Genomic DNA, 25,768 nt, shown 5'->3' on the forward strand with positions numbered 1-25,768 from the left:
GAAGTGCTATTACAGCTGCAGAGGCGCCTGGTTCCTCCCCTTTTCCCTGTCTGGAACTGGGGCTGTTCCGGAGGCTGCTTATGCTATTGGCCCCCAAGATGAGGCTACGCCTCTTTAAGGCGGGGCAACCCCGAGAGTCTCAGGTGACTGGCTCACTAACTTCGGTATATTAAACATTGTGGTGGGAGGGGTTTTCTGTGTATCTTAAATGGGCGATGATGCCACTTCATAGTGGGACCCCTTTTTAGACCTCTTCACCGGTAACTCTATTTACTTGAGGGAAAGGAGGGTTTGTTAATGAGTCTGCTCATCTGTCTGGCGGAACCGAGCAGAGAATTGCAAAGGTTCACTGTGGGGCAATTTCCCCATGTCCTTAATGCTTGTCTTCACCTCCCTGATTTAAAACTACCGAGCAGAGATAGGTACTATTATTCCTCTTCTATTGATAAGGAAGCTGAGCCTTAAAGAATTAAAGTAATTTGTCGAAGTTAATTGGCCAGTCCACAAATACATAGTATAACAAAAGACTTTTTGTGTCGGGCATTTTTCTAGGCCCTGGGGATTCCTTGGCAAATGCATGAAATTTTTTGAAAAATTTAAATATATGTAGAATAATTTCTGTGATGAGAGAGTAAGAGGCACACACAAAGTTTCTACAAAAGTGACATTTGAGCTGAAACCTGAATGCTCAGGAGGAGTCAGACAAGTAACAATCTCGAGAAAGTGCTCCTGTCTGAAGGAAAAACAAATGTAAAAAGCAATAAAACAAGGGCTGGGGATATAGCTCAGTTGGTAGAGTGCTTGCCTAGCAAGCATATAAGCCCTGGGTTCAATCCCCAGTACCACCACAAAAAAAAAAAAAAAAAAAAAAAGGGCAATGGAACAAGCATATCCTAAGGCAGAAAGAAGGCGGTGTGAGAGGGGGAAAAGGTAGGTAGAAGCCAGAATACACAGGGCCTTACAGGTCATAGTAAGGAGTTTGAACTTGGGAAGCTGTGAAATCTTGTACATATTTTGGAAGTAGTACCAACCCAGATTACTGATGGATTAGATATGGGGTAGAGAGGAATCCATGCAATAAGATAAATTCCATCTCAGGAGTGTAGGAATGAGATCAAAATGTACTTATCTCTATATGTAGAGCTATGTCCAGTGAATCACGATACTGAGGCAGGATGATCACAAATTTAAGGCCAGCCTCAGCAATTTAGTAAGACCCTGTCTCAAAACAAAAAATAAAAAGGGGGGCTGGAGATGTAGCTCAGTTGGTAGAGTGCTTGGCACTAAGACACTGGGTTTAATCCCCAGCACTGCAAAAAATAAAAAATAAATTTAAAAAAAGGAGTGGGGATGTAACTCAGTAGTATAGCACACTGGATTCAATTCCACATGCCCTCCCCAGAAAAAGAAAAAGGTTACTATATGTAGTATATCCTTGTATATATACGCCAGTCATGGTGATGCACACCTGTAATTCTACCGATTTAGGAGGCCGAGGCAGGAGGATTGCAAATTCAAGGCCAGTCAGAACAATTCAGCAAGGTCCTACCCAACTTAGCAAGAACCTATCTCAAAATAAAATGTATGTGGTTCAGTGGTTACACACCCCTGGGTTTAATCCTTGGTATCACAATAGATAAATAAATAAATAATCACACACACATACACACACACACACACACACACAAGTTTCTCTTCTTTTTTTTCTTAGTGGTGGTGCGGCTTGGGATTGAACATTCTAGGCAAGTGCTTTACCACTGAGCTACACTCCCAGCCCTATTTTTATATATTTTATTTTTTGCAGTACTGGGGTGGAACCCAGGACCTTGTGCATGTTATGTGTGTACTATACCACTGAACTAACTACACCCCCAGCCCTTTTTTATTATTTATTTATTTTTGGTACTGGAGATTGAACCTAGGAGTGTTTTACCATAGAGTTATATCTCCACACACATCTCCTTTTTAGATATTTTTATTTTTGGTATGAGGGATTGAACCCAGGGACACTTAACCACTGAGCCACATCCCTAACCCTTTTCATTTTTTTCAGACAGGGTCTTGCTAAGTTGCTTGCTTTTTAAGTTTCTGCAGTTTGTCTTGAACTTGCAATCCTCCTGATCAGCCTCCAAGTCTCTGGGATTATAGGCCTGTGCTACCACATATCCAGCTGACCAAAATGTTCTAAAATGACTCCTAGGGCCAGCTTGGTAGGAGGATCGAAAATTCAGTTTGAGGGCTAGGGACATAGCTGTACAAGGCCCTGGGTTCAATCCCCAGCACCACAAAAAAAAAAAAAAGAAAGAAAGAAAATTCAGTTTAATGCCAACCTCAGCAACTTATTGACATCCTATCTTAAAATTAAAAAATAGGGGCTGGGGATGTAGCTCAATGGTAGAAGCTTATGTAGCATGGGTTCAATTCCCAGTACTGCAAAAAATGAAATAAAGGAAGGAAGGAGGGTAGAAAGCAGGACTAGGGATGTAGTTCAGTAATAGAGCATCCCTGACTTCAATCCCCAGTACTGGGTCAGGAGAGTTAAAAAAAAAAAGACTCCTAGGATTTGGGTCTCAGCAAGAGGTAGTGTCATGTATTAAAAGGGGAGAATAGAGGAGGATTAGATTTGGATAGGGGACTTCTCTTAAGTTTTATTTGGCTCAGCTATCCCAGTGAAAATGTTGAAGGGGCAATTGTATTTACAGGCTCAATGGGGAGGTATGTACTGGAGCTATGGATTTCAGAGTTATCAGAGACTATCCTAAATGGTAGAACTGAGATTCAAATTCAGCTTGGTATGACCTCTGGATCCTTGATCCTTTGAGGACAGAGCCTCAAAGCAATTTGAATCCTTCACATAAGAAGACCTATGCTAGACAAATACATGAATAAATGTCCATATCTGAAAGAATGAACAAGAAGATAAATGACTTCCAAGCCCAAATCCTTGATTCCATGTTCTAAAGATGGTACAAAGAAATAAGGTGTAGCTTGGAGCAGTTGGAATGACCTTCTCTGGCTTCCTCACCAGTGACCTCCAGGATAATCAATCTAAGCACTTCTGTTTTCTCACTTTTCTCAACTTTCGACTTCTAAGACATCATGCTCTTCTGATTTATCTTTTAACTCTCAACTCAGCAATTTCTAATTCAGCAATATTGACAGTCCTGAGTCCTTCTCTCCGTCCTCTTTCTAATCTTTACCTCTCCTTGGGGGGTCTTTTATTTAGTCCTGAGTCTTTATTACTGTTTATATGCTTATAACTCTTCAGCCAGTATCTCCAGACTATCTCTAGGATTTGGACCTCAGCAAGAAGTAGTGTCATTACTAAAAATGATCTAGTAAATCATCACTCTCCTGGCTGCAGAAAGCTCTTAACAAAGATTTCTCTCAGGCACCTTTGAATTCAATGCATTGGAATCTAAATTCCTCATGCTCTTCATATCCCAGCCTGTTCCTCTGCCTGAATTCCCAATCTCAATCAGTGGATCCATCAGCCATTTAGTTGTTACCAAGCCAAGGATCAGGGAGTCAACCTGGACTTTTTTTGTCCCTCACCTATTTTATTTTTTCTTTTCTTTTCTTTTCTTTTTTTTTTTTTTTGTGGTACTGGGGATCAAACTCAGGGCCCTGTGCTTGTGAGGCAAGCACTCTACCAGCTGAGCTATTTAATTTTATTTTTTTGATCAATATCAGGTCCTGTAGATAGATCTTTCTCTTAAGTATCTGTATACTTGTATACTAGTTGCTCACTTGACACCTTCACTTGAAGGTACAAGAATCTCAAACTCAACGTGTCCAAAATATGCTATTTCTGCTCCCTCCTAAACCTGCTCCTGTTGTTCTGTATCTCAGTGAATGTTCCATAGTCCACCCTTCAGCAAATCCTGGCTACTTTTTTTTTTTTCAATGCATGCTGGAAATTGAACCCAGTGCCTCATGCATGCTGGGCAATGCTCTACTACTAAGCACCATCCCCAGTCATCCTTGACTACTTCTTAACATCTCATTACTTCACCATAGCCTAGTGCCTGGATTATTTCAGTAGGTCCTAACTGGCTTCCCTGTTTCTGCCCTTACTCCAGGAGTCAATATGTCAGCATCCAGGAGTGGTGGTGCATGCCTGTAGTCCCAGTTACTCTGGAGGCTGGAAAGGGAGGATTGCTTGAGCCCATCACTTCTGAGACCAGCCTGGGTAACAAAGTGAGACTCCACTATTTATTAATAATGAATAAATTAGTTAATAAATAATTGTATTAATAAATACATTGCTTGTGTCTGTTTTCCTTGCATTCCCCTATTGTACTATGAGCTCCTTCAGGCAGGGCCTGTGTCCCATCTCCTGGCATGAGAGTCCAGCATGTGCTTGCTAAAGAACTGAGTGCTTAATTGAGTAATAAATAAATAAATAATGTAAGGCAAACTACATCACTCCTCTGCTCAAAATCTTCTAATGGCTTCCTAGAATAAAAGTTGAAGTTTTATAATTGCCTATAAAGCCCTACACAGTCTCACCTGTGGGTAACTCTGGTTTCACCTCCCATTACTCTCCTTCCCTCCTGCTCCTGTCACCCTAGCTTCCCTGTTGTTCCTCAAACATACCTGATGTGTCCCCCTTTAGTCTCTGCAGTTGTTCACTTTGTGTAGCTCCTTCTTCCCCCAGACAGCTCTATGGTTCACCTCTTCCTGTCATTATGGTCTTTTGTTCAGATGTTACCTATGCAATCGGGCCTTTCCTGACCTATTTAAAAATAGATTTTGTATTTCGGGACTTCATCATGGTCTTTTGCTTGGATTATTTCATAGGTCCTGACTGGTTTTCCTGTGTCTGTCCCCCAGCTCTTTCTCTCCCCTCTGCTTTTTTTTTCCAGTGTGTATCTCCACATACTATGTATTATTCCTTTAACAATTATTATTCTCTCATTTTAAAATGTAGGTCTGTGAAAGGAGGGGGTTTTCCTTAAAGTTGCACTCCTAGCTCCTAGAATGGGATGTAGCATTGTAGATGCCCGATGAGTTATTTGTTGACTCAACGAATGAATCTACTACTCTGTCCATCCTACTGCTTCTACCTAATCCATGCTGTCACCTTGCCTCCATTCTTACTCCCTTTCAAGACATTCTCCATCCAGCAGGCAGCGGCATGATTCTAAAATGAGTTTGATGCCTTAAACCAAATACTCTACACAATTTGAACAGTTCCCAAGAGAGTTTTGAGACATTAACCCTTGTTGTTCTATCTGCCTGGAGAGCTTTTGAAAGTAAAGTCCCTGCCCCCTTCTTTTGTTTGACTCATTCATAGATGGTCCTCAGATTTTAATTTAGATGTCACTTCTTTCAAGAAGCCTTTTTAATCTCCCCAGACTGGGTTAGAAACCAAACATCTCATGTCTGTTGTTTCATATAAGCCTTGCAAAAGCTCTAATGAAGAAACTGAGGCATAGCTTAGTTAACCTGTCTAAAGTCACCCTGGTGCTAAGTGGTAGAGCTTGGGGTAGGACAGAAGATTAGAAAGCAGGTTACTGCCTTCGTCTTTCATGCTCTTGCTTGTGTCTATTTCTGTGCATTTCCTCCACTGTATTATGAGCTCCTTCAGGTGGGGCCTGGGTCCATCTTGTGGCATATAAGTTTTGGCATGTGTTTGCTCAAAGAACAACTGAGTGCTTTCTAGTTCTTACTGTTCCCACAGCGTTATTGCAGAGGCTCAACTGTGCACAGTGGGCCTTCATGTCTTGTGACCTGGTAACTTCATTCTCCATGATGTTAGAGCTCTCATGGTACTGAGATGGGGGGCAGGTGCAGGGTAGGTAAAATTGGATAAAGAAGGAATAGGTCCCTGCCCTTGTTTTTTTGGCTTCAGTAAGGCCACAATGCCCTCAAAGACTCCTTCCCCTCACAAGTTATTCAGAGAGCTATGCTCATATAACCACAGACACCCACCACCAATTGCTCCTTCCCCCATTCTGCCTGCACTCAGCTCTCTCCTGAGGACTTCCCACATTAAGGAGGTAAAGAGGGGAGAGGACTGGGTCAGTCCCAGCATGCCTGGAGAAGGGACCTGTAAATGGTTGCCCTTCCCAGACAACATTCCTGGCCTGCCAATAGTGTCTGGGAATACATCTTTCCTTTTCCTGCCCAGCAAATCCAATCAAATCATCCCCTCACTCCCATCCTGGCCTCCTCACCTCCTTCTTTCCCTCTGTGGTTTGCATCTGCCTTGGTGCCTGGCAGGCTGGCCTGAGTCACTCCCAGCTTGCATTCTCCTTCTGGTCAAGACCATCTGGTCAATCTCTCAGGCCGTCCAGCACCACGGCCCTGGGGCCTATATACCCCCTCCCCACAACCCTTGACCTCCCCAGAGAAGGCATAGCAGATACCTAGCAGAATGTAACAGCCTTTCTGGAGGAGCATTAAAAATCACATGGCAGAGCTGGGGATATAGTTCAGTTGGTAAAGTACTTGCCTAACACACATGAGGCCCTGGGGTGAACCTCAGTTCTTTTTTTTTTTTTTTTTCAGTACTGGGGATCGAACTCAGGGCCTTGTGCTTGCGAGGCAAGCACTCTACCAGCTGAGCTATCTCCCCAGCCCTCTCAGTTCTTTAAAAAGAAAAAAAAAAAAAAAAAGCCTGAAAAAAAGAGGTTACATTGCAGATTTTCCTGCTCTAGAGACTTGGTGTAGGACCAGGAGCCCGTCTCTTTCCAGAAAAAAACTCAGTCTGGTACAGTCTCCCAGAACCATCTAAGTATAGGGTATCATTATTCTGCATTCTTCGAAGCAAGAACCTCACCCTGATCCTGGGTCTTTCTAGGTCAGTCAGATGAAGAGGGTGAGGTAAGTGCCCCCATCTCTAGGGAGCAAGGGGAAGTGACACAAACTGGGCCACCCTGTGTTGTCAGCCTAGCTTCATATCCTCTTGCTCCTTTCTTCTGGCCACAAGAGGGACTGAGGCCCAGGCAGGACCTACCCCCATGTGCCAGGGGTCAGCCCCTTGCCAGAGTTCAATAAGAGGTCACAGGGGAAGAAGGGGTACTTCCCTCTTTCTAGGAAGTTCCCTGAGGCAGCTGGGGCTCATAAAGGATGGCAAGGAGAACTAAGAGTTCCTACACAGGAACTAACAACACCCCTCCTTGCCTTGTTCTAGCCCTGGGTGCTGCAGCCCATCCTGAGGAGCAGGAGAAGCAGCCCTGTCAATTGCCAAGACAGAAAAATCAGGTTGAGCAGTAAGATATAAAGTTCTAGGCCAGCTTGGGCAATTTAGGGTGACCTGTCTTTAGAAAAAAAAAAAAAAAAAAAAAAAAAAAAAAAGAATGGGGGTCCTGGGTGGTCGCACAGGTTCCAAGAACTCTAAATGCAGACACCACCTTGCCTCCCTGGGCCCCCATCATGGGCCCTGGAGAGACAGTAGCTGCAGGGTAGTCCAAGGAAGGAAGATACATCTACCTAGCCCAGGCCTAGAGAAGCTGCTAGCAAGGGTGGGCTGGTCTGTGTCCACCAGTGGGTGCAGCTGGATCTGAGATGCCTTTCCTTCCAATCCTTAGTCCTGAACCTAAGCTCTGAATTAGGATATTGAATTTAGATGCTTGGTGAGGGGAGTAGTTAGCTGGGAGAAAGAACAAGGACTTCTAAACTGGAGGTGAGGAAGTTCTACCTTCCCCACCTGTTGGGCCCCTCTTCTAAAGGTAACACGGGGTTTGGTGAGAAGAGTAAGAGAGTGGCACAGAGAGGGTCCAGATTGGTTTTCTAGCTTCAACCCTCTGACCTCAGAAAAATCGAAACCCATGAGGGAAAGCCTATCCCAGCACCTTTTGGCATGACTGTAGTCACCACCTGCACTCCCAACAATACTCCTCTCGTCTTCCCCAATCCTGCTTCTTCCAAGTGGCTATCTGGGCACCAGGCTTCCTGCTCCACTACTCCAGGCAGCCAGAAAGGAGCACAGGACTCAGGCACTTCTGCAAATATGTTTAATGCACTTACATTACACAGAGGAAGAGGGGCAAGAAGGAACGACATCTAAGTGAGTCACTCAAAAATTCTTACAAAAGCCCTAGGCTGGCTGCAGCCCCAGGGTTGGAGTCACCACTGACATTAAAAACTAATATAAAATTTACAAAAGTCTGCTTCTTGCAGCATTCAGGTACTTATACAAAAGGCAGGGCCTTCCTACAGGGTTCCTGACTTGTAACAGGAACCCAGGCACCTCACCTGACATAGGCGTCCTGGAAGGCAGAGAGGGAAGATCAGATTAAAAAAATACAGTCCAGGGAGTTCTCCACTGGTCGCCCCATAGGGGCACCAACCTTCAGTTTTTCTCCCCACTCTCAACTCAGTCTCTAAAACCATCCCAAGACCTTGGGTCTGGTTTTAAGAATTCTGTAGCCCTTTTAGACTCACCCAAAGGCTTCCCAGTCCCTGGCCCAGAGCCTTGCCTATGGACGAATAGGAGGCACCAACTTCCCTGCCAGGCCAAAGACCTTGCAGAGCGTCCTTGTCCCCTCAGAATGGCAGTCAACCTCTTACAGCCCAGAGTGGACTTGGTAGCCACAGAAGTCTGCCTTAGATAGCAGCAAGTACAGCAAGCAGGGAACCCCTTCTCTGAAGCTTTCAATACCAGGGACTTGGAAAGATAGAGTAGGACTGAGCAAGCCTGCAGAAGGGGCAGACAGAGGGAGACAAAGGGAGGGTCCCTGCCTCCTTGACCCATATGAGTTGCAGGGAGGGAAAGAAGGAGTCCATTTACTGAGTACCCACCATGTGCTGGAAGCTGTGCTGGGGACCATACAAGGTCAGGTTTGCTTGATCCTGTCAGGGTCCCCTCTCATCAGCCAGCAGCTCATTGGAAAACCTCCTCCCTGAGAAACCTCAGAGTCCACGGGAAAGACCTGGTGAGCAATGGCTGAGGCCTTTCCCTCTCCTGGAGCCACTGTTCTTTAGAGAAATAATGGGTGCTCGGCACCAGCAGGATCTTGGATGTTCATGAGGCTCCTAATATGGTGGGGGTAGAAAGGGGCCCCAGGCTTCCTGGGCTTATCATCCAGAGCTTTCCTGTTCCCTCCTGCCATTCCCAACTTCTCCAAGCTCAGGGCCACCAAGCTGGTGATGCCATCAGTCTACAAAGGTCCTGTAGGCCTGGGGCAAGTTGTTGATCAGATGTTTTGCATACCGATGACAAAACTTAGCTCAGAAAATGCACCCCCTCTCCAAAGTAGGCAGATAGAGGTAGGGCAAGCTGTAGCAGGGATCCCTTAGGCAGCTCCCAGGAAGGCAGAATTTGGGGAGATGCTGGTTGGGATGGTAGGATGGCAAATTCATGATGGTGCCTCTCTGACCATGAAATGTCAGAAGATAAGAGCTTCAGAGGCGGAGCTGCCAGCGTGGATGAAGGTCAGCCAGCACCCTTTGGGGAAAGTCTTCAGGGCAGCAGGCACAGTCCAGAGAGGCTTGTTTCTTGGCTGGAGGGGCCTGAGGCCAGTCTCTCCCACATACTTCAGGCTATCTGCCTTGGCATTCTGAGCTTAGCAGCCTTAACAGGATAACCCTGGAGTTGTATAGAAGGGTCTGGGCCTAGTGGCCCCTTTGTGAAGTTCAACTCCTGTTCCTTGGAGACCCCAGCCATCCTTCATGACCTTGGAGGCAGCTCTTGGAGGCTGGATATCTCATCAGAGGGATTCTGTACTAAGGGCCTCCTGATGTACCTGGGGTAGTGCCCATGTGAGTGGTGGAGCCAAACAGAGCCAGGGAGGAGCCCTGTGTGGTCCATGACAAACAAAACTTTACTTTGGAGAGGTCTGAAGGGTGATTTTGGAAGTTCCCTAGAGGCTAAAAGGACAGGAAAGGGGCTTGCTAATTCCAGGTCAGAAGTGTGAGACAATTCCAGAGAACTCCAGAAGAGTGGGCCAGAGATAGGTTGGCTTCTGGAAGGCAAACTGTGAGATCTGTAGGACTGGGGTTGAGGGACAAAGCACCACAAGAGGCCAGGATGCAGAAAGGAGACAGGACAATGAAAAGGGGATGAAAAACGAGAAAAGAATGGATGCAGGGAATATTGGGGCAGGGCTGGGTGGGCTGGCAGAGAGCAGTATAAGCAAAATCAAAGTGAAAGAAATGGTGAAAGACTGATTTTTCAATTTTTAATAAGCCAGAGTCCTGCAGCCTGGGTGCTGGCAAGCCTAGAGGATGAGGAAAGGGGACAGGGGTGGTCGAAGAGCTGGAGACCTAGGCCCTGAGTAGCAGATGGCAATGGTCTGTGAGGTGTACAATGTGGTGTGTTTTGCCTTCTCCTGGTAGGCCTGGTCGTGGGAAAGGTCTGGAAGTTGAGACTGGGGCCACCAAATCTTTGAGTCCCTGAAGACCCCTGAACCTTGTGGGGACCAAGTTCACTTGGAAAATAGCAGCAGCACTGCTTCCTGGCACCAGCTTAACTGGGCTCGAGGCTGTATGTAGAGTGCCCAGGCTCCTCCGGCCCAGATAGGAAGAAAAGTTCCTCTGGGAAGCAGGGACTGCTCCAGGATCTGGGCTCCTCCTCTGGTGGAGGCACAGGGGCCAACAGAGCCCCAGGCCCCTGTTTGAGAGAATGAGAAAGTTCACCTGGGAATAAAGTTCTGTTTAAAAAACATTATACAGATGGCTTCTGGACATCTTTGCCACGCTATAAAATATGATTTGGTTTCTACAAAATAAAATAAGGAAGAAAATCAAACGTGATCAGTGATCATAGGGATTGTTCCATGGCTGGAGCAGCTGAATGAGCAAAGATGTGCGGGGCTGAACTGGGCAGCCACCCACATGTACTCTGCACCGGTCTGGGTGGCAGGGGTAGATGAGGACAAGGCCTGTCTCCACCCAAGGGCACATCAAGGGTCCAGAGTCAAATCTCAAACCAGAACCTGTGGTGCCAGGAGGTGGGGAGGGTTTGCATGTGCCTGCTTACTGGCCCAGTGGGACGAGGGCCTGGTCAGGTGGGCTTGGCTGGCTGGGGGGCAAGGCCCCTGAGCTGGAAGTGAGGTGGGGGCCTGTGGCCATGCATGGCAGTTGCACAGTCGTCCTCACACTTGTCCTTTTATGCAGTTGTTATACCAGAAGTCACTAGAGAGCAGCTGGGCTCCCCTTGGCCCCAGCAGGGCCCAGCCCAGGCTAGTGCAGAGGACTGTCGAATACCACATCCGGAAGGATGGAGACTTTGAGCTTCTTTTCAGGCCAGCTGTACTCTTTGGGAAGTTTGAACTGTGGAGGAAGCAAGCACAGATTCAGAGTACATGTGGTTAGCAGTGGAAGAGGCCAAAAGAAAGGCAGGATGCTCGCCCAGGCACTGTCTCTGGGGTACTGGGGGCAAGACAGTCACTGGCTACCAGCTGCATTCTCAAATGCTAGACCCAGGTGGGCAGCTGGGATAAAGCTGCTGGAATTCCCTAGTCTCTTCTTTCTCCTTGCCCTGCCAATAACTAACCAGCTTGGAGGAGGCGTGTTTTCCAGCTCTTTTTTAACTATGCTGATCTCCCTCCTGCTCACTTCCTTGGTTCTGCCTCCAGCCACAAGCATGTATGGAATCTGCTCCCTGAGGCCCAGAGGCTGGAGCATGGCAGGCCAGGGCAGGGTGCAGATGCTACAGGGAAGTGGCTTGAGGTCTGTCATTGCCATGGCCTCTCTTTTCAAGGCTAGTGTGGGAAGGACCCTGGAACCTATCCTCCATAGCCTTTGCCAAAGGTTTCAAAGGGAAGGAGGCCCTAGTTCAGCTCCAAAGTTAGGCCTTCACTGGTGGCCTTGGTGGAAACAGAGGAGCAGGATCAGTGTGATCTGGGCCTTGTGCATCCTCAGAAGGAACAAATTCCTATGCTGCTCTCTCTGGAATTCCTAGCGCAGAGTGATGGCCAAGGAGAGACAGGGTCTTCAGATCCTACCCCAGGAATAACTGATCAGCTTCTAGTGTTGTTTCTCCTGCTAACCTGGGGGCTTCTGGTGGGGAAGGGAAGAAGCTGACATCTCGTTTTTTTCTGGATTTTAGTACCTTGCATGTAGTTTGGCACACAGTTGGTGCTCAATGAATACTCAATGACTTGGGCTAATACTGGAGCTTGGAAACAGGGTCTGTTTTTTATGATTCCCACTATCCTGGAGCTAAGTCACAAGTTAGGGCCAGGATAGAAAGGAGAAAACTGCTCTCAGCCTGTCTGGAGCTGGGCTGGAGGTGAACAGGCCCTGATACTTCCTGGCTGACTCCCTCTGCCCTCCCTCTGATGGGGAACTGTCCATGCCAGGACAAAGTGGAGAGTGGGGCAGGGTGTGGGGATAGCCTCTGGACAGGAAAGCAAAAAAAAAAAAAAAAAAAAAAAAAAAGTCATTTTTAGTGACCTACTTTTCTAAGCTCCCCTGGCTCTTATCCCTTTTGCCTGGACTGTCCCCCTCCCACTCCCTCAACACCCAAGCTCAAAGCAACAGCCTGGCGCAGTGCCACCCCAGTGTGACAAGGCCTCTCCGGAAGCACTTCTGGGCAGCTGGCTCTGGCCTGACTGAATAGGGAGCCAGGCTTCAGAGACCAGTGACTTGTGGGAGTTGATTAGTTGGCACTGACTGGGTGCTTGATGACTTTGGAATGTATAAATGAATTAATTTATCAAAACTGTATCCCAGAGGACACAGAAGACACTGCCTTATTGGGGTGACTGGCTCTGAAGAGTTCCTGTTCAGCCAGAAACCTGGCCAGGATGGCCCACCCTGAGCATTTGTAGTCTCATGAACTTCAGAGGCCTCTGTGTCCTAGGAGCCCTGGTAGCTCAAAGGTCCTGCTTGGCCTCCCTCTCTGGCTTGAAAGCCTGGCCCCTGGGAGGTAAAAGAGCTCTCCCCCAAGCACATTTCCTGGCAGATAAGGCAAGGGAAGGGTCTGTCTCTGCCACAGGGAAGGGAGGGCCAAGAAGAGCTCTCCAGAGGCCTGGGCAGCTTGCTAATGTTCCACTAGCCCATCAGGCATCCAGGCCAGGAAGACTCAGATCCCGCTGGGGTGCTGGTTAGCGGGAGCCGGGGGGTGGAGGAGAAGGGACTTTCCAGGATGAGGTAAGTCTCACAAATGAGGATGCTGGGAACAAGGAAGAAAAACAAAGGGGATTATGGACTCCATTCCTATATCCCAGAGAAGTAACCAAGAGAAGGCACAACCCCACCTGGCCTGCCATTCCTCAGACTCTGAGCTAACTTGGAAGAGGAGACTAAGAGGGGAGAGCTGAAGAAAGAAGGAAGAGTGGCTCCTGGGTGGCCCAAGGCAAGAGCAGGAGTCCTTCATTGCCCACCAGAGCTCCCTGGTAGAATGTTCTCTGGCAGCAGAATGGGCTTTCTGTTCAGAACCTGCCAGCAAACAGCAGGGGCTAGGGAGAACTCGTACTGGCCTGAAGGCCCTGGCTGCCTCTTCAATGAGGTTCTCAAGAGCTGGCAATTCAGACAATTTGCTGGGTGTCCTCACAAGGGCGGAGGTGGAGCAGGGGATGGTGGTGGTTCATGGAAACAGAAGAGAAATGAAGCCATTTAACATTCCTGGGGGCACTTCTCCAGCCTATCCCAGCACCTCAGAGAGCAGCCTGCAGATACAGACACGCATACACACACACCCAGAGACCAGCCCCACAATGAGAGAGAAATCAAACACGCTTACTTCCTCTGGAGAAGTCAAATCTTCTAAGTCCTCCAACATTTTCTCTACAAATTCTTCAGTCAACAAAATCTGGGAAGAAGGCACAAGGCAGACTTTTATTTTTTAAATACATGATCTTTTTGCCAACTGCTAAGTTATGGATCTTTCTTCTGGCCATGGAGGAGGCATCAGCCTATTGCTCAGTTCTAGGGACAGAGGGAAATTCTTGAGACCTATCCCCAACCACACACCCCCAATGCCTCCCACCACCACCTGCCTGTAATATCACCAGAGTGGGGCAGAGAAGGAAGAGGGGTCAGAGGACAGTGGGGATGTGTGGTAGGGACATCTGGAGGGTGGGTAGTGCTGTTCCCAGAAGGGAGATGGAAATTGGTGTGGGGGGAACCACCCTATTTTGGCTGTTCAGATCTCCTGCATGTTGCAGGGTGAGATAGGGGGACAGGGACAGAAAAGTCCTAGAGCAGAGAAGTTGCCAACATCCTTCTTGCCCCATCAGGCTCACATGTTTCCACCCCCTCCCCCCACTGACTTGGTAGGACAAAAGGAATCTGTTTGGCTTTAGAATACAAGCACTGTCTGGAATCTAGAAATGCCCCTGAAGGTACATCCAAGAATGTCTGAGCTGGTGAATTTGAATATTGTGGACTGACCTCTCTCATTTTACAGATGGGGAAGGACTCTCAACCTCCTTTTCCACCCACAGTATTCATGTTCTCAGGCTGGCTCCCAAGCCCTTGCCCTGCTGGTATAATCAGCACTGAGTTCTTCAAGACTCCAGAGATGCCTCTTCCCTAGGCCCTGTTCAGTTTCCCACTCTGTTGCTAGCCTGACACCGGTCATCATCTCATGCTTTGGACAGTCTAATCCTATTTGGCTGACAAAATCAATACCCTCAACCCCTAAACATATTTTCTCAGTCAGTGGGAATGCCCACAGATGCTCAAGGCCTCTAACATCAGGTCTTCCTCAACTTGATGGGCCCCTTAAGCATCCCATTGCTCTGGTAAACCATGCTCACCCCATGCCTGCACCACCTCAGGCTTGGCTAAAGATGTCTTTCCTCTTCCAGATTCTGGCCCTTTCCTCTTTATCCTCTCAGTCCTTGTCCATAGGGCTTCCCCAAGGCTGTGTCTCTACCTGCCTCTCCACCTCTCACTGCAAACAGTGAGCACCCTGGGCAGGGCACAGAGGAAGAATGTCAATGGGGTGAAGGCCAAAGTGAGAAGTTCCTCTGAGGGAAACCCTCTTTGTGAGAAGGATGAGAATTAAGAACTTGAGAAAATACCCATCAGGTTTCGCCTGGGAGTTGTTTGCTCTGATCAGAACAGAAGTTTCCACATGTGAGATAAAGTGAAGTGGCAGAGAAAGGAAAGCAAGCAAGAAGGGTCCTTGAGGATGGACCCCTAAGGAAGTAAGTTGATGGGGTGGGTGGACAAATGAGAAAACTACCCTCAGATGAGTAGAAAAATCACCATCATACCAGGCACTTGATGACCAAACATTTAACTTATCTCTTTCAGTATCCTTACAGATGAGGAAACTGAGGCACAGACAGGTTACAGCACATGGCCTACAGCACATATCCCAATCATGTCAAGTACTTAGTTCTTGAAGTACTGCTTCTAAATCCTGAACTTTTAGTGCCACAACATTTGCTCATGTATCAATTTTAAGGATAGGCATGAAGGCAGCCCATATCCCATTGAACTAGCCTTCCCTTGGTTGACAGGACCCATCTTCCCAGGATAGAAGCCCACAGTTAGGAACAAAAGCTCTGACCACTAGGCCACATCTCTTCACCAAAGCATCTGTTGTAGGAGCTCAGGCCTCAAGTGAGGAAAGGGACAAGTTAGAAAGGGCAAAGCTGGTCCGGGGGAGTGCCCACCCAAGGTGTCCTCTTCTTGTTCTTCCTCCAAATTCTTCCCAAACTGTAATTATACCCAGCTAAACTCACACCCAGCTCTCCTGAAGCCCAACCCCTTGTTCTTCATACTCTTATCCCAGGGGAACTTCCCTCCCCGCTTCCCTGGCCACCAATTCCAGAGTTTCTCTACCAGTTATCACCAGTCTGCTTGAGTAATATAAAAGTCACATTTATAGTTTTGGCATTTCCGGGGCTTGTTGCCATCTCTGCAAATGCTAGCACAAACATAAGCATACCTCAAACCCAGTTATAATACAATGGCTCCAGTCGGGCCAGGCTGGGCTTACTTCTAACCCACAAATAATTGAGGGAGCATCTTTCTGCCAGAGTGGTCAATAGGTCGGGGCCTATAACTAGTGCTGGGGTGAAATGGGGCATGGGGCGGGTTTACAGAGATGAAGGCCACCCAGTGAGACTCCGAAGGGAGTTGTTTCACAACAACAGGAAAGTAATGCAACTAGCACTGAGTCCAGTCCTAAGTCAGTTCCTCTGACAGAGGTCTGAAGTGGTGCTGGGAAAGGGTGAGTTATGGAGGCTTTTAGCAGCGCCACCACCAAACACCACACCATCTGTGTGTGGACTTATTTTATACTCAGTTGGGGGAGGGGATGGCAAGACTATAAAGGAGGACAAATTCTAGTCACTTCTCCATTTTCACTTTTAGTGATTTGCTGGTTTCTGCTGGAAAGCTCACATTATTTTTAAAAGAATTAAAGGGGAAAAATTATACATGAGATCTGCATGATATTAAGGGTGACATTCTCTGCAAAGAAACACGACAGACTGTCATAGCTCCAGGCACCTAATTTAATTTCCTTTGGGAGTTAAACCTTAGAAGCTTGGATTGAACAAACAGGCCCTGTTCTTTGTATATTTCAGAACTAGAGCTGAGAATGTTAACAGATCTTATCAACAGGACACTGGAGATAGACAGCTATGATGGAGCAGCTCCTGGGAGCTCTCACAAGGAACAGACTCACCGTTGTGATGCAGCTGTGGGAAGAGCCTGTGCAGGTCTGAGGCTTGGAGCACCTGAAGCTCACTGGGTCCCCGTGGAGCTACTTGGCTTTGCCACAAATAATAATGGTAATGGCTATGAAGGTGACAGTTAAAATGGCCAATAGCAGGAGCAGTGACTCCCCCCCACACAGGTACTCTGCTAGGTGTTTGGCCTGAATCTCATCATGGAATTCTAAGGTGATCCTGCATGGGAGGTAACTCTCATCTCTTTTATGCAGATAAGTGGGTGCCAAGATGAGAGGATGCTTTTTACCCCAACCCTAGAAACCTGTATACTTAGGGCTGGTCTCTCTGTCCTCTGATGGGGGAGGTGAAGGTTGCCTGGCTTCTACCAGTGGCCTGGAAAACTTCTACCAGCCTGAGCCAGCCACACAGCTCCTGACCACACTCTCAGTTCAACAGAGCTGGAGCCCAAAGTATCACAGACATGCAGCTGTTAGAAATCCAGGCTGAACATCTGGAAAGGAAAGCAAACCATACCCCAAGATGGTTTCCAAGTGGAGCCAGTATGGCAAATTTCTAGGCCAGCCTGGTGAGCCCCTACATTTTAACAGTTCTGCTAGCTCAGAAAAGAGCAGCACCAATAATAATGACAATGATGACAACTTTACCCTTTTGTATTTGCACTCATGAAGAGCCAGATATAAAGCATTTAGGTTTGTGCACAAACTGCCCTTGGAGTGAGGTGACCCTTGAATGAGAGGCATACTTTCTTTTGAGGCTCTTTTTTTTTTTTTTTTTTTGGTACCAGGGATTGAACCCAGGGGAGCTTAATCACTGAACCACATGCTCAGGCTTTTTTTTATATTTTATTTGGAGACAGGGTCTCACTGTGTTGCTTAAGACCCTCACTAAACTGCTGAGGCTGGCTTTGAATTCATGATCCTCCTGCCTCAGCCTCCCCAGCTTCTGGGATTACAGGTGAGCACCAGCCCCTGTGAGGCTTTTGAAAAACATGAAGATGCCAGGCACTAAGCCCTCCTGAATCAGAATGCTCAGGGCAAAGCCAAGAAATCTATATTTTCTTTTTTTTTTTTTTTTTCCAGTAGTGGGGGCTGAACCCAGGATATTGTGCATGTTGGACAAGTGCTCTACGATACTGAGCTACATCCCCAGTCCTTCTTCTTCTTCTGTTGTTAAAATTTTAAGACAGGTCTCATGAAGTTGCCTGGACTGGCCTCAAACTTGTAATCCCTAAGAGGCCTGTCACTGTACCTGGATAGCATCTGCATTTTTAAAATGTACCTCAGGAGATCATGATGGAGGGAGTGCTAGGAAATAGGCACAGAGGGGAAGGGGTTTGGGCAAAGGCTTAGCCAATAGTTGGTGGCTACTGCTCTAATTGGCTGAGCTGTGAGAATAATGGCTCCTCTCTCCCCACCGCCACCTAGGCCGGTACCTTACTCCAGTGGGCTCACACCAGGTGCTTTAGGACAGTCTGGCTGGTAGTTGGTGAGGGAAGACTGTCAACAACCTCTCAACTCCCCATGCTCCAGCAAGTTCCAGAAAGGAACCTGAAAAGTGATCTTTTGTCAGTGCCTGTCCTGGGCAGGCCCGGCTGTGCTGCAGGCAGGGGCCCAGCTGCTGCTGATCTGATGCTGATTCAAATGTCTGTGGTCAATAATATTTCTGAGGTCAATGATATTTCTGAGTGGCTGGCAATATCCATTCCTTCCCCTTGGTACGACAATTAGCACTTTGTCTAGGGCCTTGTTTGCTCTTCATGTTGACACGTTGTTCTTGCTTCCCAACAAGTTTGGCTTTCTCTTCCCTCCCTTTCCTTCTCTTGGGGAAGGAAATGTGTTGTTTATAGTGGCAAAGCCTGCCAAGGAGTTGCTCTGGCACCCACAATGGCAGTAGAGGAGGCAGGGACAAGTAAGCAGTCCTGTCTGGTATGACCCTCCCCCCACTAGGGTCAGACAAAAGCCAGGAAATAGCCTATAGCTTCCCCCCACCCCCCATCATGCACTGGGAGGAGGCAGAGGTATGTGCTTGCGGACAGTGGGGGCACAGTGAGGCCTCACTCATTCATTTCCTGTTCTTGGTGGGTGGCAAGAAGTTGGCTTTAGTGGTCAGAAGAAAGCTGACTCTTCTGTTCTGGCTGCTGGGGACACTGTTGAGCATTATGGTCTTCTACTGCAAGGGAGGTATCTTCCCCAGGCATACAGCTGGGATTTAAAGCTCAACAGGTATGCCCCTGGACAATAAGGACTCTGCAACATCCCAAGCAAAGGTCTCCAGAGAGAACAGGTGTGGCCAGGTTCACCAGTGGAAGGAGAAGTAGTACACATCAAAGAGGAGCCTCCCAGGTCTGAGCCGGGGATTCCCAAGTTGACTTCCACAGAGCATCCAAATGGCAGGAGAATTCAGGATGTGGGGAGTTTATCCTCGGGCAAGGGGGAGAGCTCAGCAGCAATTCCTCAAGCCTGACTGTGAACAGCAGAGGCCACTTGAAAACAGCTGTTGGGCGATCTCTGCCAAGCCTGGGACCTCCCACTATGGGCTGCTAGGGAGTGGCTAGGGTTGGGGGCATTACCTGGGTGAACAGTCAGATACTGCACAGCTGAGAAAGCACTGTGGTGCCTAAAAAAATATTCTTAGATCTGGTGGTGTGACCCCTCCGTGACCTCTGGAACTGAAACTTATCCCTTTCACATCATCCTGGCTGGGGACTGACACTGCACTCTACTCAGAAAACCAACAGCCCAGGGTCAACAGGTGAAGGGAGAAGCTTTCCCAAGTCACCAGGGTGAGAGGATGCTGCGGGATAAAGGGGCAGGAGAGGACCTTGGCAAGGCCCTCCTGCAAAGCTTCAGAGCTGGTTGATAACATTTTCCAATCTCAACAAGGATGAAAAAGCAAAGTAGGGCAGACAGAGACAAGTGTCTCCTCCAGAAAGGAAAAAGAGTGCAGAGATGCCACGGACTCCTGCCTTGGGGGCGTCCCCTAAAGCACTGTACCCACCTGGCACTGCCCTGTTCTTCAGTGCACCAGAGTCCTAACTTCTCTGGCACTGGGTTACCCCGAGATGGTCAAGATGGGGGAGTAGGTGCCAACCAAGGATAAAGTGGGTGTGGAGGACTCTCTGGGGCCATTCCACAAGCTCTGGAAAAGGGCTCAGGTTCCCTAACCTTTGCCTTTTCTTCTCAGCCTTTCCTTTGTCACTCTTTCCCTATGTGTGATGTCTGCCTTGCCTTTTCCCCAAGAGATAACAGGCCTGGGCCAGTAGCCAGAGCAAGGTGCCAAGGCTGGGAGTAAGTGCTTCCAAGGCTGCTGACGGCTGATGCAAGAAAGTCATCCCACCCCTCCTGCTTCAGCTGGGACCCACAGGGAGAGTTCAAGCAGCAGCCAAGAGAACAGAAGCCTGGGTCTCTCCACTTCCTGGATCTACTATATTCAGCTCCTTCCTGCTCCTCTACCCCAACAGGCCTGGGCATATAAGGCCCATGGAGACACCCCAAGCTCTGGGAACATAAGAAACACCTGCAGGGAGCAAGGGCAGGCCTCTGTGTTGGGCTCTCTCTTCCAGGGTCCTGGGGCCCTCGTTAGTGCTGTGCAGGTGGCCTCACCTGTGATGGCAAGTCTCACCCCAGGCCTCCAGGAGCTTTTGGACTCCTGGGGAAACAGTTAGACCCCTGAGAGGCCCACAAGTCATTACAAACCCAGGTTCCCACAAGCTAAAGGAAGCTGTCTGTGACCACAAGGCGAGACCCTAAAGGGGAAAGTGGGCTGGCAGTCAGACACAGAAAATGCTGACTGCTTGCGGGGAGGGGAGGAGAACTGGTGTGGGTGTTGGCTCCACTGCTGAGAATCCAGCAGGCTGGGGGCAGGGTCGGAGGGTTTCCCAGGGCTCCTTGCAAAGGGCCTGAGAAACCCCTTGGTGATCAAGGGTGCATGCCTCAGGAGTGGGGCCTCAGCCAGCCTTCCCAGGAGCTCTCCTGTGAGCTGGCCCGTGGTGGACCACACTAATGAGCCCATAACACAGGCCTTTGATTAAGCAGCTCCCAGCACAGCAACTTTATTGAAACATGCCGAGGCCAACGGCTCGTTCCCACCGCTTCCCGGTTCCCCAGGCAACAGCCCACAGGAGGGGACCATGTGCTAGGAGTCAGCGGGTGCTCAGAGTCTGGGCTCACTGAGGGGCTGCCAGGGAGTGAGGGGGTTGTGGTATTGGGAGTGAGAATGCCAAGAGCCAGGGGATCAGGGGCTTTGGAGTTGGGTGGGGACTGGAAGGCTTTCTATGATGACTGAGGGGCCTCGTGGTGACATTTGCTGATCCCTTTGGGGGCCAAGCTTCCTGGGCTGCCCAAAACTGGAGAGGTTGCCCAGCCCAGCCCTCACGGCAGGAAGACATTCCAAGGGGGATGGCAGAACTCCAAGGGCAAGTTCACTTTTGAGGATACCACCAAACAAGACTGGGTGGACTTTCTTCTTGCATTTGGGGAGACCCCAGACCCTATTTTCCCCAGGAAAAGCACCTAAACCTTCAATACACACACATGCACTATGAGGATACTTCTGTCAGGGCCTAATAGCATGACATCATCTGCTGGAATGGAACCTGTGAACTCTCAGGGCCTGGGGTCTCCTGCACAGTCCCCACCCCTCAACTTACCAGCTCTGCCCAGAGAAGCAGCCTGCTTTCTCCTGCTCTCAGCAGAGGCAGCAGTGGCAACCTGGGACATGGGTGGGGGCGGGGGCATGGGGGCAGCAGGAGGCCTTTTCCACTTGTGCTGGGCTAATTTCAAATGTTACACTTCAGAGCTTTTGCTACAGTAACTATCAACACCACATGGACAGAAATCTAATGTTACCAAGTGGGACTTTTAAAATGTATTTATAACTTTATGGTTCAAAGTAATTTCGTTATGAAACAATATAATAACAACAGTGGAAAAAAGCAAGATAATTTATGGAACACAATATCCCTAAAGCACTAGCTTCCACTTCTACCTCAGCTAAGTCTGGGGAGTGTGGTTGGTGTCCTTTGTTTGCTGTTTGTTTTAATTAAAGGTTAGGATTTTGGTGGTGGTGGTGGGGGCAAGCCTGAAGGAGGAAGAATTCTGTTGCAAGCAGACACACGTGGACAAAAACATGCCCATATTAAGAGTATATATGATTTACAGACCCCCGGAATGGATTAAACCCACAAAACCAGCAAAATTCTCTTCCTATCTACTGTAATTCCCCCATGTTCTCTCGAACACATTACAAACAAGCCTTGGTCACCTTCTGGATTAGGATTCCCTTTCCTTATTTTTTATTTATTTTTGTCATTTTGGCGGTGTTCCTGCATGCTAGGCAAGTACTCATGCCACTGAGCTACATCCCTAGCCCACAAACTCCTGGGAGAGATAAGGCAAAATAATCAAACCCTTCACCAACCACCCAAAGCAAACAAAAACCAAAAAGGCACAGCACCCCTTAGAGACCTGGATAGAGTGGATGCTGGAAGGATGATGGCTCTTAGTTAGCCCCAGCACCCTTCCTGGTATTAGCTCTTAAGTTTCCTTCAAATGGAAAAGCAGAGGAAGAACAGACACTATGTGCAAGCCAGCAGGTTTCTGCTCAAACTGTTTCCACAGGAGAAAAGGAGAGTTGACTGATGGGAGGAGACTCCGGCCTGCCCATCCCAGTTCGAAGTCTGGGCACAGATAATCCTATGAATTCTCATGAGATTTTCATATAACTGCTAGAGAGTGACTTCCACACACACTCCATCTTGCTTCACCCTTGGTTTCCCATACTTTGATTTTGTCCAGGGTAGGGGAAGTCATATTCCTCACACCTGGATTTCCACAGGAACCAGAACCACCAATGGCTAGGGCCTGGAGAGTGATCATTGTGTCTCACAGGATGCAGAAGAGGCCAGGAAGTGCCTCTGCAGCTGTTGAGATAGGCAGCAGCATCCACACTCATGACCACACAAAGGCCTCAGGTCCTGAAATCCAAGAGGCATCTTATAACCAGCCCCTCAGGAAAAGCAGTCAAGGGAGGGGACGGCAGGCGGCCAAGGGAAAAGCCTATGGAAAGAAGGTAGGGAGAAGAAAAAAAGCCTTCTCACTTGTAACCAGGGTCCATGAGCTGCGTAAGGATGCTCCTCAGTGGCAAAGGCACCTTCCACTCCCGTGGAGACAAATGTGATGGCCATATCACCCGTGATACTTTTATATGTAAAGTGCCGTCCATGCAGGAGCCTGCCCCTGGGGATGGGAACATGAGACAATGAGGAGCTGGGCCTGGAAACAGCCTGAAGCACAGCAGGCCTGGTCAAGGCTCTGGGATGGTGAGGCTATGCTCCCTGGGCAGGGTGCCTGCCAAATGCCCTCCTGATGGCCCACCTGCCCACCAACAGGGGATCATAACTGAACAGTTCATTGTAGCACCTTCAAAGAAAACCCTCCATCACCGGTTCTCAAGAGCCTTCTTCCTGAAGTGCTCAAAGGCAGCAGAGACAACTCTAGATCAGAGTTCAAAGGATCTCAGGGGTGATGGACTCTACCTCCCTCATGTACTGGTGAGGACACTAGAGAGGAAAGTTAGCAATATGCCTAGGGTTATACCAAGAGTGAAGAGGGACTCATGTCCCCTTTGTTTGAAAGATGGAGGTGAAGTGATACCTATATGAATGACAGCTTTCACAGCAAGACACTTTGCACTGTGTACAGAATTTTCTACCAGCTCCTGGGCTTTCCTATAACATTTAAACAGCTGGTTTAAAGGCAACAAGCACTTTTTTTTTTTTTTTTTTAAATATATGAAGCCAAGTGGGGTCATCTGAGGGAGCCACAAGAAGTCACCCTTAATCCCCAGTCTGGAAATACACTTGGGGAAGGGCAGGCAGGGGCAACCTAGGGGGCAGAGATGCTAGTTGGCAAAGAAAGCAAAACCTGCTCTTCACTTTCTCAGACTGTCTTATATTAACCCTTCACCAGTCTAAAGGCCTTAAGTCTGCACCAAAACAACAGCTGAGGAGGAAATTACTGGGAATCTGGCAGTGGGCCCTGCCAGGTTCTGTTCACTCTGACCAAGCTGTTTTTGCCCTGTTGCCCAGTGTGACTGGCCAAGGTTGGCCACCTTCCAAACTCCTTTCCCAGGCTCCAGGGATAGTGGGCAATCCCTTCTTCCTTGTCACTGTCCTCCAAGTTAGAGTGATTCTTGTTGCCTTCCCTACTAGCAAAGTTAGGGTGGAAGGCCAGAGAACTGCCGAGGAGGCCAGCTGCAAGAGATTCAGCCCAACATAACCAGCTGACTTCTGGCCACAAGGCTGGGTTTCTGACTCTGGGCTGCAGTAAAAGAGACACAGCTGGGCTTCCTGGTCCCTCAAGGAGTCTGCTGGGTTGGCCACTAGGTATGAAGAACCGAGAGTTTTTCATGGGAAAAGCAGCAAGCAGGAAGAAACAGAGCCCAACCCACCGGAATCCTCCCCCTGGCAACCCAGTGCTATTGGCGACTCAGTTACCCCTGACCCCAGGCTTGTGGGATGGCAGGGAGCATCTAAGACTCCCTTGGTCATTGAAACTCCCTAAAGAGGGCAAGGCTGAAGGACAATTTCCTGGACAAAGGAGAGTACTTGAGCACCTATTCCCTGTAGATTCTCAGACTCTAATTAGACTTGCTAATGAGAATGGTCTGTCAACCAAGCCGCCAGAGATTGCTTGCAGCTTTGGTCATAGTCCTTTGCCCATTGGAGGATGCCACTGCTCTAGGTTAAGAGATGCAGAAGACAGGCTCCCTCTAGGGATAATCTACAGGGCCAACTGGCCCCCATTGCTTGCAGACTTCTTACCACCTAGGCTGCCTAGAGGCTTCCATAGGGAGAATACTGCATGACCCAGTGACATGGGGATTACTGGCTGGTTTGGAGTCCTCAGGCTCAAGACAGCTTCCTGAGTAGTTTTCCTTTCTCCCCAGTCCCAGACTCTGATTAGGTATGCAGGCTGCCCACAAATGCCTCCCTGGGTAAAATGGCCAGCATAGACCTGGTGGGCCCTGGAAGGCTCATGTGTGGGGAAGGGAATCTGGGAGGCTCTGAAGTGCCCCCAAGGCCACGTTGGGTGTGGGGGTGGCACCGTTGTGGAACAGTCTCGGCTCACCTTAGGCAGAGAGGAATGAGAGCTCCTGACTCCTGGTTGAATTTCAGATGTACGCTCTCCAGTTGTCGCGTGCGTATGAGCTCGTGGGGAATAATGGTGGTGGAGCTGTCGCTTTCCAGGCTGTCTTTGCGGCTCCTGCGAAGCAAGCATAGGAACAGGTTAGTACATGGTGAAAACCACAGAGAGGAGCAAGATGGGAGTTTTTGGCTGTGATGCTGATTGGTAAGAATCATGAAGCCTGATAACAATAATAGCAGCCACCCTTCAATCTGTGCTTGCCAAATGCCAGTCACTGTGCCATGTACTCCCATTGACTGGCTACTCCTTGTGATGCTCCCATGGGGTGGGCACTATTATCATATCTTTCTTACAGATAAGGAACTAGGACCAGGAAGATTAAGTAACTTGCCCAGGTTGCACAGTCAGTGAGGGGGTGGGGTTGCATTTTTCTCAGGTAGATCTGTTTCTAGAGCCTGCGCATCATTAGCCAAAATATTCTATGCTACAGGATTTTGTTTTAATCTGTGAGACCAGCAGGGCGCCCTTTCTCTCCTGCTCTGTAGTCTCAGACTCCAATGCTGGTATGGGAGAGCACCCTAAGGTCTGGCTCAAGAGCTTCCATACAGCTGACCTGGAAAAGGCTGTGAGCATGCCTGTTCCTATTAATGGCCAGGCACTGCATATTTTCTTCATTTAACCAGGAAGTGGTACAATCCTCACTGAGGGGTGGAAGTTGGGCTCTTGGGAGTTGGGCCACTGGGCTTGGCTGTCCATTGTGTAGGACTAGACCCCTACCCTTCTGAGTTTCAAGGACCCCTGGGGCCCTCTGGACTGTGGCCAATCACAGTAAGCTATCACTGCTGCCTCAGGCCCCCTCTGCTCAGTTCCCTACCAAGAGCTTGTCCCATAGCTAGGCCACCAGGTCAGTTTGCATTCTAAGATTTGCTCTTTCAAATTCAGCTGCCCCCATTGACAATCTCTTAAATCTGTCTCAGCAGGAAATGAAGGTCACTCACTGATCCCATTCAAAAGACCGGATTCTGGTTTGGGCTGTGAATCTCAGAACAATTCCCCAAGTGTCCATCAAAA

The 25,768-nt window shown here is 48.6% G+C and overlaps 1 protein-coding gene across 4 annotated transcripts in view; it reads right to left on the reverse strand.

Annotated features, from left to right (window-relative positions):
• Window positions 1-10,120: 10,120 nt before the first annotated feature.
• SUFU (SUFU negative regulator of hedgehog signaling) overlaps window positions 10,121-25,768 on the reverse strand; it is a 112,631-nt gene continuing 96,983 nt past the window's right edge. For 3 of the 4 annotated variants that reach the window (XM_079136342.1, XM_079136341.1, XM_079136343.1), the window contains exons 9-12: window positions 24,680-24,814; window positions 22,648-22,786; window positions 13,640-13,708; window positions 10,121-11,223 (exon numbers count right to left, since the gene is read on the reverse strand). In XM_079136342.1, coding sequence (XP_078992468.1) covers window positions 11,134-11,223; window positions 13,640-13,708; window positions 22,648-22,786; window positions 24,680-24,814 — 433 coding nt within the window. In that variant the 3' untranslated portion in view covers window positions 10,121-11,133. The remainder of the gene's footprint in view (window positions 11,224-13,639; window positions 13,709-22,647; window positions 22,787-24,679; window positions 24,815-25,768) is intronic. The other variant, XR_013763191.1, reaches the window with a different exon arrangement.

The sequence above is a fragment of the Sciurus vulgaris genome (genome assembly GCF_902686455.1).
Source record: "Sciurus vulgaris genome assembly, chromosome: 4".
Lineage (NCBI taxonomy): Eukaryota > Metazoa > Chordata > Mammalia > Rodentia > Sciuridae > Sciurus > Sciurus vulgaris.